Raw genomic sequence first — 17,493 nt, forward strand, 5'->3', positions numbered from 1 at the left:
GAATACAATAGATGCTGCTATCTGTCCTGTATTAATCTCTTAAATATTACGTAGATCGGTTGACTATGTTGCGAGTTTTTACAATAAATGTAAACAAAAGTCGCACTCACACGTGTCATAGGTGTGTATTGATGACAAAATTTGTATGGCGTGTCATAATCGTGCATGGAAAATTTTCCATAGAAAAAAATCATCAATTATAAACTTTTATTCATATCTTTGGCTTCCTTTGGACTATGCACAATCGGTGAGATGCATTTTGAAGGAAATGAGTCAGGGAATCTAGAAAAAATAATTATTTTTGCATACAGTGTTGCCAAGTATGCTATATTTCCAGTTTAAAACTTAAATTGCATTTTTCTCACAATTCTTGCATTTTTTGTTTTGAAAATGATTATGCCATTGTGTTTCTCAGATAGTTTCACATATAAAAACATCTTATACATCAAGATAATTTGAGCCAATTCCCAGACACAGTCACTTGAAGCAAAAAAAATTCTCAGCACGTTTCTCGCTATATCTCAGTAACCGAGCAGAATGTCAAAATTCTGTAAACGCCACTTTGTAGAGATTTTTTAGACAAGTAATGTGGGATATCTAACTCAGTTCACCCCAAAATGGCGTTTGTCATAAGATAGCACAACAGCGACGATTGAGCATCGAAAGATAAATAGTAGCAGCTTCTAGCACTGCAGAAGAAGCACCTATCTTGATCAAAACAAGTGTTTCGCTTTCTAGGAAAAATAGTTTTGGAAGCCTAAAAAAGTTGGGTATGAAAGGGTTAAGACAACGCACAAAAATGAAAGTGGAATCGACGGTATCCCATGATTTTGTGAACTATTCGCGAATACGATCAAAAGATTGTGATCAAAATACTCTGAATCAGGAACCTGTTCACGGAGCAACTTTGGATGCATTAATAATAATCTACTACTAGTTCAAGACAATGGCAGCGGTTAGGGGTATCTTCTTAATACGTAATTTTTTTTTTATTCATTTCGTTTATTTGATAGGCACAAATGCGTTAGCTTGGCGGTGCCAAATTCTTACATTTTGGATACCTTAAAACTAGGAGGTTACAATGTTGAAATATTTTTTTTATAAAAGAGAAAAAATTACAGCTATCTTAAGACTAGAAATAAGATTCTATATACAAGAGAGGGGGCAAAAGATTTTTTTTATGAACAATTTTCAAACAAGGAATTCAGTTTGATATACAAGAGGGAGAGTAGTTTTTTACGAAATATTTTACAGTTATCTTAAAACTAACAATATAGTTTGGTACACAAAAGGGGGAACAAATATTAATGAGAAATTTCACAGATGTTTTAAAACCAGGGATACAGTTCTATTTACAAAATGGAGGACAATAGTTTTAACAAAGAGTAAAAATTGCAGCTATCTTAAAACTAGGAACACGGAATACAAATTTGATTTTTTTATCGGAGACTTATGCTTGGTGAAGATATTCAGAGGGGGGTTTATTTTCAAAATCGGTGTAGCAGCAGTTGTATCAAGGGCAGGGGAGAGAAGCCGTAGATGGTGACCGGTAGAGAAGAGCAAAACTTGCAACTTTCGGGCAAACGGGGAATCAGCGAAACAAGTTAGCGCCTCAGTCTAGTAGGTCGGATTGGCGGATGGTATTCTTCGGACCCGCGGGTAATCCTTCAAAAGTCATCGGTCCTCGAGTCGCTTTCGCTTCAGTTTCCGTAGTGGTAAGGGCGACGGCGGTTACATAGTGGCACTCTGGAGGTGATCGCTTCCACAAGGCAGGAGGAAACTTCTAAAAACGAGAAATAAAAGAGAGGGGCTAAATTGGGATATTTATCGTTTTTATGAAAGTATAAATATAGGGAAGATCGCGATTTGCCAGCATATCTCGAACTGGGACATTGGATGGTATACCTCGGGCCCGAAGGGAATCCTTGAACTGAGACCTGGCGTCCAAGTACCCGGCGCACACCCAGACAACGTGCTCGATGTCGTGATAGCCCTCGTCACAAGCGCACAGACTACTCTCAGCAAGCCCAATATGCCGCAAATGCGCATCCAAGGTGTAGTGGTTGGACATAAGTCGGGACATTACACGAATAAAATACCGACCCACATCCATCCCCCTGAACCAAGGCTTCGTTGATACCTTTGGGATAATGGAATGTAACCATCGTCCAAGTTCACCATTGCTCCACGAGGTTTGCCAACTGTTGAGTGTCCTCTGACAACAAATACTGAAAAATTCGTTGTAGCAGATTGGTCTTTCGTATATGTCACCATCTATTGCGCCCACCTTTGCTAATGAGTCGGCCTTTTCATTGCCCGGGATAGAGCAATGAGAAGGGGAACCAAACAAATGTTTTTTTTTCTTTTTTTATTTCGATTACAGAGGTCTAAACCTTAAGGTCATTCGCCTCTTCGGGTTAGAAAAATCTCTTATGAAAAATTTCTAACCCTATGTGTGGTGTCGGGACTCGAACCCAGGTGCGCTGCGTACAAGGCAATCGATTTACCAACTACACTACGTCCACCCCCTAACAAAACAAATGTAATCTGATAAGATTTTTCAGATAACATACACAAGGACTCCTGTATCTTCCCCAGAAAATACGGGAATTGCTTTTTAGGCTTCACCGCACGAAGAGCCTCGATAGAGCTGAGGCTGTCCGAAACGATGAAGTAGTGATCTGTGGGCAGAGTGTCGATGATCCCAAGGGTGTACTGAATTGCAGCTAACTCTGCGACGTAAACTGAAGCGGGATCATTGAGCTTGAATGAAGCGGTGATAGTATTGTTGAAGATACCGAAGCCAGTGGACCCATCGAGATTTGATCCGTCAGTGTAAAACATTTTGTCTCAGTCGACTTCTCGGAATTTATTATAAAATATATTGGGGATCACCTGCGGGCGTATATGGTCCGGGATTCCACGAATCTCTTCCTTCATGGATGTGTCGAAGAATACAGTAGAATCAGAAGTATCTAGGAAACGGACACGGTTGGGAGTATACGAAGAAGGATTAATGCTCTGTGCCATGTAGTCGAAGTACAAGGACATAAATCGGGTTTGAGAATTAAGCTCGACTAGGCTCTCGAAGTTTTCAATCACCAACGGGTTCAGAATGTCGCATCGGATGAGCAATCGATATGAGAGTTCCCAAAATCGATTTTTTAGCGGAAGAACGCCTGCCAGCACTTCGAGACTCATCGTATGGGTCGAGTGCATACAACCCAAGGCAATGCGCAAGCAACGATACTGGATTCTCTCCAGTTTGATGAAGTGTATGTTCGCAGCGGAGCGGAAACAGAAATACCCGTACTCCATCACCGACAATATCATTGTTTGGTATAACCTGATCAGGTCTCCTCGGTGGGCACTCCACCATGTTCCAGTTATTGTCCGAAGAAAATTGATCCTTTGTTGGCATTTCTGTTTCAGATACCTAATGTGACATCCCCAGGTACCTTTAGAGTCGAATCAGACCCCGAGATATTTAAATGTGAAGACCTGATATATCGTTACACCCATTAATAGAAGCTGGAGTTGCGCCCTCACGCTTCCTAAAAAAACAACAAACTCAGTATTCTCCGTGGAGAACTCGATACCCAGCTGAAGAGCCCAAGCAGACAAATTGTCCAAGGTATCTTGTAATGGTCCTTGCAAGTCGGCAGCTTTGGGCCCTGTAACAGAGACCACCTCGTCGTCTGCAAGTTGCCTTAGCGTGCATGAATTGGCAAGACAATCGTCAATGTCATTAACACGTAAACTTATACACGAGCTCTAAGAATAGTTCATGACTATTATACTATAATTCAAAAACTTACTCATAAAACAAAAATGGATACATAAATAATATTTATAGTTTGGAGAATTTGTTCACGTGAAAATATGATGCACATGAATTAATTGCATATGAATATCATGAAAGTGGATACCTGTTTTATAGCTTTGAAAAAAAAAATCAGGTGCACGAATAGCAAATTGTGACCAAAATATACTGTGAATTAGGAATTAGTTCACAAGTCAGGAATGAATCCATGAACAATATTCTGGATTGAATGAAATAGTCCACTAGCAATAAAGATTTTTTATTTTGTAAACTAATTCACACCCTTCAAAACCCAGATCATGATCAAGATAGAATGAATTATGTAATGCTCATAAACCTATGAATAAAATCGTGAATCAACATATAGTTTATGAATAATGTTCATGAAGTTGAGAGCTATTTAACGGACAGAAACGAGAATCGAATATGGCGTAGTGGAAATCGTGACTCATGTTTAGCTTGAGCTTGAAGGACCACCCCTGGTTGCTACTTCGTTATTGATCGGGACTAGCTGAAATTGCACAGAGAATCAATTGATGGCAATATCTGGGAGTAACTAATCATCATCCAATGTACAACTTCTGGTAATCCCAAGTTGTTTATTGATCAATACCAGCGCCGGGCAGGCCCGAACATAGATCGCAGTAGGAAAGGGAAGGAAGGTTAATCCGACACTTGCTTTTGCTGGAGGCTGTATATACTACTGAGCACTTCACAAGTGTCAAGGAAGAAGGGAGATTGTTAGTAAAGATAAGGATTCCAAAATAGCTTATGTGTGTGTCACCAACACATACATAAGTTATTTAAAGAACGATTTGTTGCTAATATAACGCATAATTTTACATGATTTTTATATATGTAGTTTTTAGCGTTTCGGATTCTTCGCATCAGTAACTAGCACCATCTTGGTACCAGTTAGAGGGTAAACCCAAACTAGTACAAAAAATTAGCATTAGTTAAACTCTCAATTCTAAATCCCAAACCATGTTGCATAAACTAATCAACTGGCAGGTTCCGAGTGATGTCTCGGAAGACAATGCGAATCAAAACGCCTGGCACTATACAAAAAAAGGAAATGCTTTTTTGTGTAGGAGGCCACTATACCTAATTTAAAATTAGTTTTTAGCATTTCGGATGTTCCTCATCAGTAACTAACTCATCTAACCGTAATTAACTCATTTAACTTGTACCAAGATGGCGTTAGTTACTGATGCGAAGAATCCGAAATTCTAAAAAACTAATATTTTTGGATCTTATCGTTGAAAGGAGATTCTCTGCAACTTATGATTGAACATAAATGACACTTATTATGTGTTTGCTCCTGTTTGGCCCTTCATATAGTGATAATATAAACGTCGCTTGATATCATCATTGAATCTTTGCTGTTAAAATCACCTGAAGCCACTGGAGTATTCCATGCCATGATGGAGAGTTACTATATCATAATCATCATCATAATGACTACTAAATTCTACTGTATTCTTCGACACATCCATGAAGGAAGAGATTCGTGGAATCCCGGACCATATACGCCCGCAAGTGATCCCCAATATATTTTATAATAAATTCCGAGAAGTCGACTGTGACAAAATGTTCTACACTGACGGATCAAATCTCGATGGGTCCACTGGCTTCGGTATCTTCAACAATACTATCACCGCTTCATTCAAGCTCAATGATCCCGCTTCAGTTTACGTCGCAGAGTTAGCTGCAATTCAGTACACCCTTGGGATCATCGACACTCTGCCCACAGATCACTACTTCATCATTTCGGACAGCCTCAGCTCCATCGAGGCTCTTCGTGCGATGAAGCCCAAAAAGCAATTCCCATATTTCCTGGGGAAGATACGGGAGTCCTTGTGTACGTTATCTGAAAAATCTTATCAAATTACCTTTGTTTGGGTCCCCTCTCATTGCTCTATCCCGGGCAATGAAAAGGCCGACTCATTAGCAAAGGTGGGCGCATTAAATGGTGACATATACGAAAGACCAATCTGCTTCAACGAATTTTTTAGTATTTGTCGTCAGAGGACACTCAACAGTTGGCAAACCTCGTGGAGCAATGGTGAACTTGGACGATGGCTACATTCCATTATCCCAAAGGTATCAACGAAGCCTTGGTTCAGGGGGATGGATGTGGGTCGGGATTTTATTCGTGTAATGTCCCGACTTATGTCCAACCACTACACCTAGGATGCGCATCTGCGGCGTATTGGGCTTGCGGAGAGTAGTCTGTGCGCTTGTGACGAGGGCTATCACGACATCGAGCACGTTGTCTGGGTATGCGCCGGGTACTTGGACGCCAGGTCTCAGTTAAAGGATTCCCTTCGGGCCCGAGGTAGACCACCCAATGTCCCAGTCCGAGATATACTGGCAGATCGTGATTTCCCCTATATGTCCCTTATTTATACTTTCATAAAAACGACAAATATCCCAATTTAGCCCCTCTCTTTTTATTTCTCGTTTTAGAAGCTTTCTCTTGCCTTGTGGGACCGATCAGCTCCAGACTGCAACTATGTAACCGCCGTCGCACTTACCACTACGGAAACTGAAGCGAGAGCGACTCAAGGTCCGATGACTTTTGAAGGATTCCCCGCGGGTCCGAAGAATACCATCCGCCAATCCGACCTACTAGACTGAGGCGGTAATCTTTCGCTGATCTCCCGTTTGAGCGAAAGTTGCAAGTTTTGCTCTTCTCTCCCGGTCACCATCTACGCTTTCTCTCCCCTGTCCTTGATACAACTGCTTCTACAGCCCCCCTCTGAATATCTTGACCAAGCATAAGTCTCCGCTAAAAAAGTTCAAATTTGTATTCTGTATTCCTAGTTTTAAGATAGTTGTAATTTTACCTCTTTGTTAAAACTATTGTCCCCCATCTTGTAAATAGAATTGTATCCCTAGTCTTAAAACACCTGCGAATTTTCTCATAAATATTTGTTCTCCCTTTTGTGTACCAAACTATATTGTTAGTTTTAAGATAACTGTAAATATTTCCTAAAAATTATTACTATTGAATTCCTTGTTTTAAAATTTTTTCATAAAAAAAATCTTTCGCCCCCTCTCTTGTATATAGAATCTTATTTCTAGTCTTAAGATAGCTGTAAAATTTTTCTTTTTTAAAAAAATATTTCAACATTGTAACCTCCTAGTTTTAAAATATACACAATGTAAAAACAAAAGAATTTGGCACCGCCAAGCTAACGCATTTGTGCCTATCAAATAAACGAAATGAATAAAAAAAAATCATAATGACTACATTTTCGTTTTAGAATTTCACACTGCTATAATTTCTTCCTCTGACTACAGCAGTAATGTTAAAATTAATGCAATTAATTTTTAATAGAAACCAGGAAAAAACCATGAGTCCACGTTTAGCTTACATTATAGAGGGGAAGCGTGGTACATTGTGCAGAACTACTTTAATAGGTACAGTCGGGTCACCTACTGCGCGGATTCCTTTTTCACACCCCCAGTTAATCGTCTAGTAGGAGACCCGACTGTATACCTACATAATCCGTTTTTGTTCAAACAGCAAAACTCACGATGACTGAACTACCATGCGCTTCCATTCAGTGGCTATTTGTTAAACGAAATATTGCATACAGATTTAATCAAGAATAAAATCAATATTTTTGTTATCTACGTGACATAATGAACAATATAATCTCAATTTTCACTACAACACAAAGTATCTGCTCTGGCATAACTAGCACTAGAAGAGTGAGTTGCCCCAGACCGAGTATCAAAGTGATAGTTTATAATCCTTTTATGACAACCCACCCTTATTCAAAATTGCCGCAAAAATTGTATTATTGCTCAACTTTTAATAGCTTAAACGATTTCACAACTGTCACGTCAGAACATAAACATAATTCCAAGCCTTAATGATTCAGAACGAAAAAAAATGCCGACACACTCATCATCCGGTGCAGAAAACTACTCCCCAGCCCGGTTAGTGTTGCATACTTTCAGACTTTTGTAGAGCAGTAGTCATTCATTTCGTTCGCTCGCTTGCCTTTATATATGCTCATAAATCCCCCAAACGTGACATTGCCTTCTCTTGGTAACACTTTTTAGCAGTCCCTCATTCAACCGACAGAACGCGCTCTGGATGCCCCTTTATGTAAAGAGGAATGACTTTTGTTAAATGTTTCAATCTATTTCTCAAGACATCGAGTTTGCTATTAATTATCGTAATACTTCCTTTGACCAAATGACAAACTGTTAACTGTATCAACTCCTCCATTTTTTCCCTTTACTTGCAGTGATTTAAATACCGGCCTGCAATGCATCCGCAGCTACACCAGGCGCTGCATGACCATGGAGCAACGAGATCGCTTCAATAAACTCTATAATGGCACCCATCAGTTCGTGCGAGATCTCTGCAAGGAAGGTCCCTATCAGAACGAATTCCTATCGCATGCTCCCTGTCTGCAGCGGGTCAAGCCAGACTACGAGGTATGCGGTCGCAAGTATCACAACACGGTTTCGGTCATCACTCAACAGCAGCAACAGCACCAGAACCATCAGGCACGTCACGAGCGGCATCATCAGCAGCAGCAATCGAACTATCACACCACGTCCGGCAGGGATGCAGAGGATGATGTGCGGACGGTTTGCTGCTCTTTCATCGAGTACTTGGACTGTTCCGAGAGTGCGGCGAAAAAAACGTGTGGATCGGATACGGCGAGATTCACGCGAGGGTTTTTGGATAAAATGTCCTCTACACTGATTAAGGTTAGTTTGGAACCGGCTTTAATGTCTATCAGTAATGAGTACTGCAAAAGGAATGTGCGTTGTTTGCAGGCAATGAATTTTTTATTTGTGCAACATTTTAGTGAAGTTGGATCAAATCCAACGTGTGGATTACGAGCCACAAATCGATTGAGGTCGTTTTTTTTTTGGAAACCCATAACTTTTTTCTAAATGTTTGAAACCTTTCGATATTTGTTTCGACCACATGATGCAAGGTCCCAAATATATTTATTTTCCGGATATTTCAAAAAACAATTACTATAATACATATGCCTAGACTAGTAAAATCTTGCTTTTTTGAAACCTTGTTTCATATGCTTGAACTCTACCAAATTTCAAAACTTTTCGAGCATTCAAAAAAAACTTATGAATATGTAAACAAAACAGACTGACAAATACATGTATTTTTCATATAAAAGCCAAACGTTTTGAGGTAAAAGCATAATTACACTCAGATAGTCTTTTAACCCTCCGGAAGTCGCGCTTATGGTCCATTGAACGAGCAGCCGCTGGTGTCCTACAACGATTTCGCTAGATTTTTAGAGCAGCATGCACTCAGTGCACTAGCGCGACTGCCGGAAGGTTAATATCGAAGATCACCTTTGAAAACTACGACATACTTTTAAACATAACAAAATTCGGAAATTCTTTGTCCAAATTTTACGTTAAAAAAAAAGTTTGATCGAAAAAAGTTTTTAAACCTATTAAGGCAATGCACAGTGGTCCCAAAGAGCAAAAAGGGGTTTTTTTAGATTGCGTCAAAACGGTTGACTTTAGCAATATGGTGTCTTTGAGAAAGTTTCTTGGAGTAGAACTCCCCTTCTTTCTGTCTTATCAGATTAATGATTAATCCCTCTAATAGTGAGTTACGAAATTTATTTTCTCCAATAATTCAGATAGACAAATACTTACTTCTGCAAAGTTGTAGAGAAACTCGTTACAAACATTTTACCCGAAGACTTCAACTCTCTATCTTTTAAGGTTTTTGAGATATGGGACATTATTTGTAAAAGACCCCTTAAAAACAGTTTTTTCATCATAAGTTTTCTTCTAGATTTTTTCTATTATATAAATGTTCTAGAACATTGTTTGGACTATTAAACTGCATTACTTTGCCGAAGACGGAAACTTGCTATCGCTAGTATGTGTGGAGATATTCACGTTTTTTGATTGAAAATAGCTCTTTTTCCAATGCCGATAACTTTTAAACGGGCAAAAATGGGCAAACCACTTTGTAAACAAATTAAAGTGCGAGAAAAGCACAACAAATGCTGGAAAAATCAGATCTCCCCAAGGCGGCCCTCTATGGAAATACTTGAGCTGAAGTTTGTCTCATCCCGTCATCAAATGCAATTGATTACTCGCCGTTTGGTTGCACTTGCGCCATTGTTATGAAGTAGGCGCAAGGGAATTGTCAGTTTCCGGTGTCAGGCGTATGCATTGAGTTTTTGAACAACTGTAACTTTTGACCCAAGCAAACAGAAGTTCGGATAATACTTAAAAAGCACACTTTAAAATTCACAAAAAGTTCTTAGCGAACTTTCAAGCTGCTCAAGCTTTAATAGAACTGCTTAACCCGCTATTAGAACATAAAACGTATTGCAAAATTACTTAAAACGAGAAGCTTATGTAGTTCCTTTATATCAACTTTTGGTTGCTTGGGTATTTACTAAAGACGTGCTTACAAAAGAAAGAAAGGATAATTATTACGACTTTAACCCTTTATTTCAGAACTAACAGTAGGGGATGGGTGTAGCGTAGTTGGTAAATGGATTGCCTTGTACGCAGCGCACCTGGGTTCGAGTCCCGACCCCGCACATAGGGTTAGAAATTTTTCATAAGAGATTTTTCTAACCCGAAGAGGCGAATGACCTTAAGGTTAAAACATCTATAATCGAAATAAAAAAACTAACAGTAATATATGGTGATGTATTTAATGCCGGAACAGCTCTAGTATGGACAAACTTAGGCTCTAGTATTTCCATAGCGGGCCGCCTTGGGGAGATCTAATTTTTCCAGCATTTGTTATGCTTTTCTTGCACTTTAATTTGTTTACAAAGTGGTTTGCCCGTTTTTGCCCGTTTAAAAGTTATCGGCATTGAAAAAAGAGCTATTTTCAATAAAAAAAACGTGAATATGTCCACACATACTAGCGATAGCAAGTATTTACATGACAATCTGGCGTATTTCTCAATCAACGCAATATATTCATATACAGGTACAGTCAGCAAATATGATGAAAATCCTGCTCAGAATTCTGACAAAATTCTGTTCAGTATTTTGACGTAATCTTGTTGTAAAAAGACACTGCCCCCTTCAACTTTGTAATGTTACTTGGCTCAATGAAACCAGTTAATACTTGTTGTGACATTTTTTCAGTATTCTAATGAAGCAGGTTAACATAGAAATAACAGGATTCCCTTAAAATCTTTAAATGAACTACATCAAAATTCTGCGTATATATTCATCAGAAATTCATTAGTATTCTTGGAATGGTTATCAAAATCCTAAGTTGGATTCTATTATAAATATAAGCATAAATAAATACTATATATAAATACTCCCTCAAAATATTGAGAAAAGTTTTCGCTAGAATATAAAGCAGAATTCTGTAAGACTGTATTCTATGTATCAAAAAAGATTGTAGTTTTTATCCAATGATGCTTATATCGTATGATGAGTCTATATTAAGTTTCCATTGCAGAAGTAACCGAAGTCCTCAACGCACAGTGCCCGGAGACCGGACAAAACCTAAAAAATAAGTTTCTAAAATTGATATTTTCTTTTTAAAATTGCTAGCAAATGTATAGATTTTGTTCAAACTTTGAATACTTTTTTCGACTCAGCTCGACAAATTAGGACAATATCTGTATGTAGATCTATGTATGTACATTAATGTCATATAATTTTCTCAGCAACGTCTGAACCGATCGTAACGAAACTAGTTTCAAATAAAAGGCCTAAAGTGACAATTTGACACTATCATTTTTTTTTTTTTTGATATTTTGGTTACTTTCTGAGATATGGGTGAATTCGTCAAAACACAACATGTTTTAAACAAATATCGTTTAAACAAGGGAATTTTTCACACTACGTGCATATACAAAGCTTATGAAAATACCTTTCTAACTAGATATAGGGAGGGTTAACGTGCCCTTATTTATCTCATTAGTCACGATGTCACACTATTCCGCTGAAAACTCGGCTTACAATTCTTGGATTGCGCTTGTATATGTGTTAACATCTTTCTTTCGGTCTTAAGAAGCAGATCAATAAAAAATCTGCCTTGAAAAAAGTGAAATATTCGCGTTAGAGCGAAGCGAAAAGTCGAGTACAACGCACCCTGATTCATCCTACCATTTGAAATAATGCGTTGAATAGAAATAGCAGACACTGCTCTAACTAATGTGTTCAAATGGGTGGAATGAATATGGTGCTAAGATGAATTAGGGCGCAGTAATCCTAGTTTGTCAAAATACCATTCCTTGCACGTCTTTCCCTCTCCTCCTCTCTCTCCCTTTCTCTCACTCGATCTCTCTCTATCTGTCTATCTCTCTCTCTCTCTCTCTCTCTCTCTCTCTCTCTCTCTCTATCTCTCTCTCTCTCTCTTTCTCTCTATCTCTCTCTCTCTCTCTCTCTCTCTATCTGTTCGTGTTCGTGGCAATTGGTGTCTATCTATTTATTTATCCATTTCTAAGTTGTGCCATAATATGCTCTATTAGTCTGAAATATTTGTTAATGTCCATGCTAATTTGATATGTACGCATAATTGTGTAGGTTTGGGAAGACAAAACTATTTATTCTGGTGTTTCCCTAGTTTTTGCATTTTAGTGTAGAGCAGAGCCACTCGTGAAAACAAATGTAATATTATATCCTATTTATCAAAGAAAACATTTGTAGTCCTAAGAAAATTGGCAAAATGTTTGTATTGTGAGAAAACTATAACTAATTTATGTTCAAACCATGTTTTCCATGAAGATCCCGTCAAAACGTCGCACTATGGGGAGACATGTGACCAAAAATCGAAAACCACATCAACTTTAATTCTAATACAATTATATACTGTGCATATCTATACACTATAGTTAAGAAAATCTTTGGGTATCCCAAAAAACTATTTAACTTAGCTGAGTTATATGAATGTTTAAAGATGCAAATTTTGAAAAGAGACATTTCTCGCTCGATGGGGGTGCAAGTTTTATATTTCTTCTAATTTACAACGAAGGTTTCAGTTGCCCATTTTTGCTATGTGCTGAGAACGGTTCAATGACAGTCCCAATTGGTTGAGAGGCGGTTGATAATTCAGTACACCTTTCGGTTGTGTACTCCGTATTGTACCAGTAAGTTGTAAAGATTATAATCGTAGTGTAGGCATTGTATAGATAGTTGATCTGACTTCATCTTTGCCATACACATTACTGTGTACTAACAAAAGGCACCGATGTGTACTGAAACCCTCAAGGCATCTTTTTCATGACCAATGTGACCAAAAACATTTATTAGGGGCTGTAATTTCAAGAATGTTCATGTCGCAAAAGCAGTTTATACACTACCGGTCAAAAGTTTCCACTGAGAACTGACATACAAGTAAAGTTTTCAACTTGTGTAAGAAATTAAACTGTCGCTTTGAAATGACAACAGCAAGTAGCGACTTGCCACCGGTCGGCGCTTCGATCGGCTAGCTACGGGACTTGTATACAAACTTGTATACAACGGTGACTCACGCATGCGAACCTGTATGCGATGGTGATTTTCAACGTATTTTCTTTTAAATGTTTACACAGGTTTTTTGGGAAAGTTTCTTCTAGCTTATATGTCTGTTCTCTGTAGTTCACCCTACAATATTAATGTAATATTCAAAAAGTTAAGGTTTTCTTCATTTATTGATATTTATTATTATTGATTATAATTATTTTTCGACCCTTTTCTCTACGATAAACACATAAAATATGTAGTCGTTTTCACTTTTTAATAATGAGATGACGATCTTCGAATTAGGTCAATTTGAATAGATATTTTCCTTCGACAGTTACGATTTTCAATATAGAAATCTTTCTACTTACCTTTTAATAAAGAAAAACATTAAAAACTATTTGGAATATAATTTTTGGAGTGAGCTCTCGCAGCTCTAAGGTGTTACGCGTATGTGTACTCGACGCATCGAAATAAAACAACCTGTCATAACAAGTTTGTTTGTGATCTACGCGTCACCCAAAAGCATCAAACTCACTCCTACACTCTGACCAGTAGCGTGATACAGTCAAGGCGCATGTGCTTGACAAAGTATACTGAGAAACCCACTCAATTATGTAAAATTCTTAAGTGAACTTAGATTTTCGACCGCTAGTGTATGTCAAGGGACACTTTCAATGGCCATCCCAAGAATTTAAATGCTTATTCTAATAGTTGGAACCATTTCTTTTTAACCTTCTTTCGGTGTTGGGGTCAATATGACCCTAAATGAACTTTCAACTTTTTAACCCTAGAACGTTGCACTATGTACCCCACGCCTTCTTTGGAGCCGTTTGAGGACGATAATTCGGCATTTATCGACCTGGGACACCATAATTCAATTAAGAGTTCCTAGTAAGAGTAGGAAAATGTGGTATAGCCAGTTTGCTTATAGCTTTCGTGGAAGCAGGTGTCAAAGTTGGCGGGGGTGCATTTGTACCCCAGTGTACGGTTGCCGTTGGTGTTTAGTCAGGTTTCGTTCTGTCAGTGCAAATGTGACTCATGACAATGCCAATTTAAATACTGATTGTTTCACTACATAAGTAACAATTAGTATTATATAATCGTTTTTAATCATTTATTCAATTAATTTAATTTAATTTTGAAGCAGAAAAACAATCGTTCTCAATTTTGCTGATTTCTATTGTTTATTTTCTATAGTTTTTCAAACAATGACTTACCATATAATTTGCGCGCAGTAACTGCTGTAACAACGTTGCGTGTTATCAATGTATTACTGGTCAGAAATATTTTTTTCAATTCAATTACCATCCCATTTCGAGGTATTTTTCAAAACCCGCTTTTTAAACTCTCACTCTTCCAAATAATTGCACTTTTTCAAATATCGAAATTCCATTTTATACCATTTCTATACCATTTTTTTCAAATCGGTTAAAACTTTGCAAAGTTATAGTAATTTCCAGAAGTGTCATGTTTTTTCCAGAGGTGTACTACAAGAAGCTTCGTCACCGAGTCGCTTGTCGATATTTTTGCATGAAAAAATTACAACATGTTATTGAAATGATGCACTATAATGTACAAAAGTTTTGATCAATTTGCTTCGCGCAAAGTTCTAGAAAATTCGCTAAAAATTGTTTTTTTTCACAAATAAGTTAATGATGATCATATTAATCCTCCAAACAGCGTAATGCAATGCTGAAATTGAAAAAAAAAATCATTTTAACTTATATTTCTTCAAATCAAACGATGAAAATGGGAGTAGCGGATGTCACTTCGAGGGCTTTGCACGTAGAGGTTTAGATTTTTCTAACGATGCGCCACAAATTAAATTATATTTTTCCCTTTTCAAATTGGCCAATTTGCGATTAAATGTGACTAGTTTTTAACAACTACATCTTCTCATAAACTTATTTATGCTTCGATCCCAGAAAATAATCTTAGCGTGGATGATTTAAAAAAAAAAACAAGATTCTTAAATAAAACGACAATTTGTAATACACTCATAGTGCACAATTTTACCAAAAAAGGTTTCACAACAAATTGAAAACAAAATTTCATAATACTATCAGTCCAATACTTTTTTTTATTCATTCTGTTTATTTGAGAAGGCACGGTACCGATACAGCTTCAAGGTGCCAATTTTTTCCATTTTACATTTTAAGTTTCTTAAAACTAAGTAATTACAATGAAACAATTTTATATAAATCGGAACATTGAAATAGTTATTACTAAAATTTGCACGACATTGGACGCAATAACTAATGTTGGGGAGACTTGACCAAGTGGCAATAAGCCGAAGAAAAATAATTTTCTGATATTTACTGTGGTGTAGTACCTACTGTTAATGTTAATTACATCACAAAAAAATCCCACATCAAACTATATCTTTTTGTACTAGTAAACAAAGTTACCAATAATGCGGCTGATTTCGTGACGTGTGAACATGCAATGTAAGCAACCTGAACGAATGCCGATTAGTCTACGTTCAAATGGTAACTTGGGCGCGTGGCTGTTCTTGTAGCAAGATTCGTACTAGCTATATTTCACATTCTTCAATAAGGCAAACGTGCATCGAATATATCTACAATAGTCATAATTGATCGAATAGATTAATAAACAAAAGATCTCAATTTTGAATTATCTAGACTAAATAAATATGCACATCACTACAAAATGGAGCAATACTAACGTAGACAATAAATAAATAATTATATACCTGCATTCATTCATCACCTAATGAATTCTTTTTGTGTCTCGAGATATTTTGTATAGTCCCAACAAATATTTTATTTTTGTTTTGCCTATATTTTTATATGGTTTGCTTTTAGCCTTTAAAACTCATGAATCCTTTCAAATTTTGTAGCTGAACATTATCAAACTAAACTAATGAGCCTCAATTTCTTCCTCTTTAATCTCCCACAGATGTACTGCGAAGATTACTATCGCTCGAACAAGTGTCCCTCGGCGCAATCATCTGCATTCAGTGTCAAAGTAAACTACGCCTCCAGTTATCTGTTGGTGCTAATCTCATCAGCTCTTCCGTTCCTGAGCACGTGGTTTCCAGCGATCGGTTCACTCCGGTTACGATAAAAAACAACAACCACCAGCCAACAAGCGCAGCTCTCCTACCCTGCCCAGCACATCACAGAACGACGCTGCTGTTCGTATCTGTGGTTCTACAATGTTTCAGAACTGCGTAAAAAGGGTCAATTCTGGACGACTTATAGCAGTTGAACTATCTGTGCAGGTGTAATAACAAATTTGTTAGCATAGGTTACGCAGCTGGTAGCTTGCCGGATCGACGGTGGTCAATGCGGTCACCGAATTATATCGGCCAATTTCCTATCATTATTACGATGCCGGGACAAAATGAGACCATGGACAATTAGTATTAATTAATTTATTGAGTCGAATTAGTTGCCAAGGTTTATTCATGCTCCCACTTCGACCCAGACAGAATGCGATACTGGAAACCCGTTGAAAGACATATGCTAAGTAAGCACCTAGAGTGTTGACACTTTTTAGGTATGGACTCAATTGATTGTTTTCACCGTAGACTATGTAGAGCTAGTAGGAGGATTATTATCACAAATAAAAAAAAACAGTTCCGTCTCCATTAGTTTTATCAAACGAGTGAGGTTAGTTGAGGTTAATTAAATTTGTGTAGTTTTTATTAGGTGCGTTATTATATAGCAAGAAGGTGTACATATGTGAGATGATTGAATATAGTGGCGATTAGGGTCAATAAATATGAAATATTCTTGAAAATAGTGTTAGGTAGAAGCAATCACAAATAAATTAAGGAACCCATGTTAAATATCAACAGGAAGTCGATTATACTGACTAAGCCGAATTTTATTACTCAGTTAAGTACTTTGCTACTGAACTAAACTGAAACCAAATACTAGTGAGTTAAGAGGGGTAAAACCAATAAAGTTTAATTTTTGAAAAATATTTTAGCGTTTTTATTGATCGTGCTACGTACAACGCAACGTCTCAAGTGGAGTTAAATATATCGGTTAGTAGGCACAGTAGGTTGTTGACACAGAAAAAATGAGTTCCCAAATTCATGAATAACTTGCCATGCGTTCTGTAACAATCACTTGTACACGTTACAAATCAGGACCGTGAACAAAAATCGTATGTTTTGTGATTAAGTTCAATTTATCTTTCGTAAAGCGAACTCTTACATAATGCTCTTATCTATGATGAGATTTTTTAGT

At 37.5% G+C, this 17,493-nt stretch overlaps 1 protein-coding gene across 3 annotated transcripts in view; it reads left to right on the forward strand.

The window, feature by feature from the left end:
* Window positions 1-17,224, forward strand: part of LOC131689466 (uncharacterized) — a 111,890-nt gene extending 94,666 nt beyond the window's left edge. For all 3 annotated transcript variants that reach the window (XM_058974565.1, XM_058974562.1, XM_058974564.1), the window contains exons 4-5: window positions 8,089-8,560; window positions 16,193-17,224. In XM_058974565.1, coding sequence (XP_058830548.1) covers window positions 8,089-8,560; window positions 16,193-16,360 — 640 coding nt within the window. In that variant the 3' untranslated portion in view covers window positions 16,361-17,224. The remainder of the gene's footprint in view (window positions 1-8,088; window positions 8,561-16,192) is intronic.
* The last annotated feature ends 269 nt before the right edge of the window (window positions 17,225-17,493 follow it).

The sequence above is a fragment of the Topomyia yanbarensis genome, chromosome 3 (assembly GCF_030247195.1).
Source record: "Topomyia yanbarensis strain Yona2022 chromosome 3, ASM3024719v1, whole genome shotgun sequence".
NCBI classification, from domain to species: domain Eukaryota; kingdom Metazoa; phylum Arthropoda; class Insecta; order Diptera; family Culicidae; genus Topomyia; species Topomyia yanbarensis.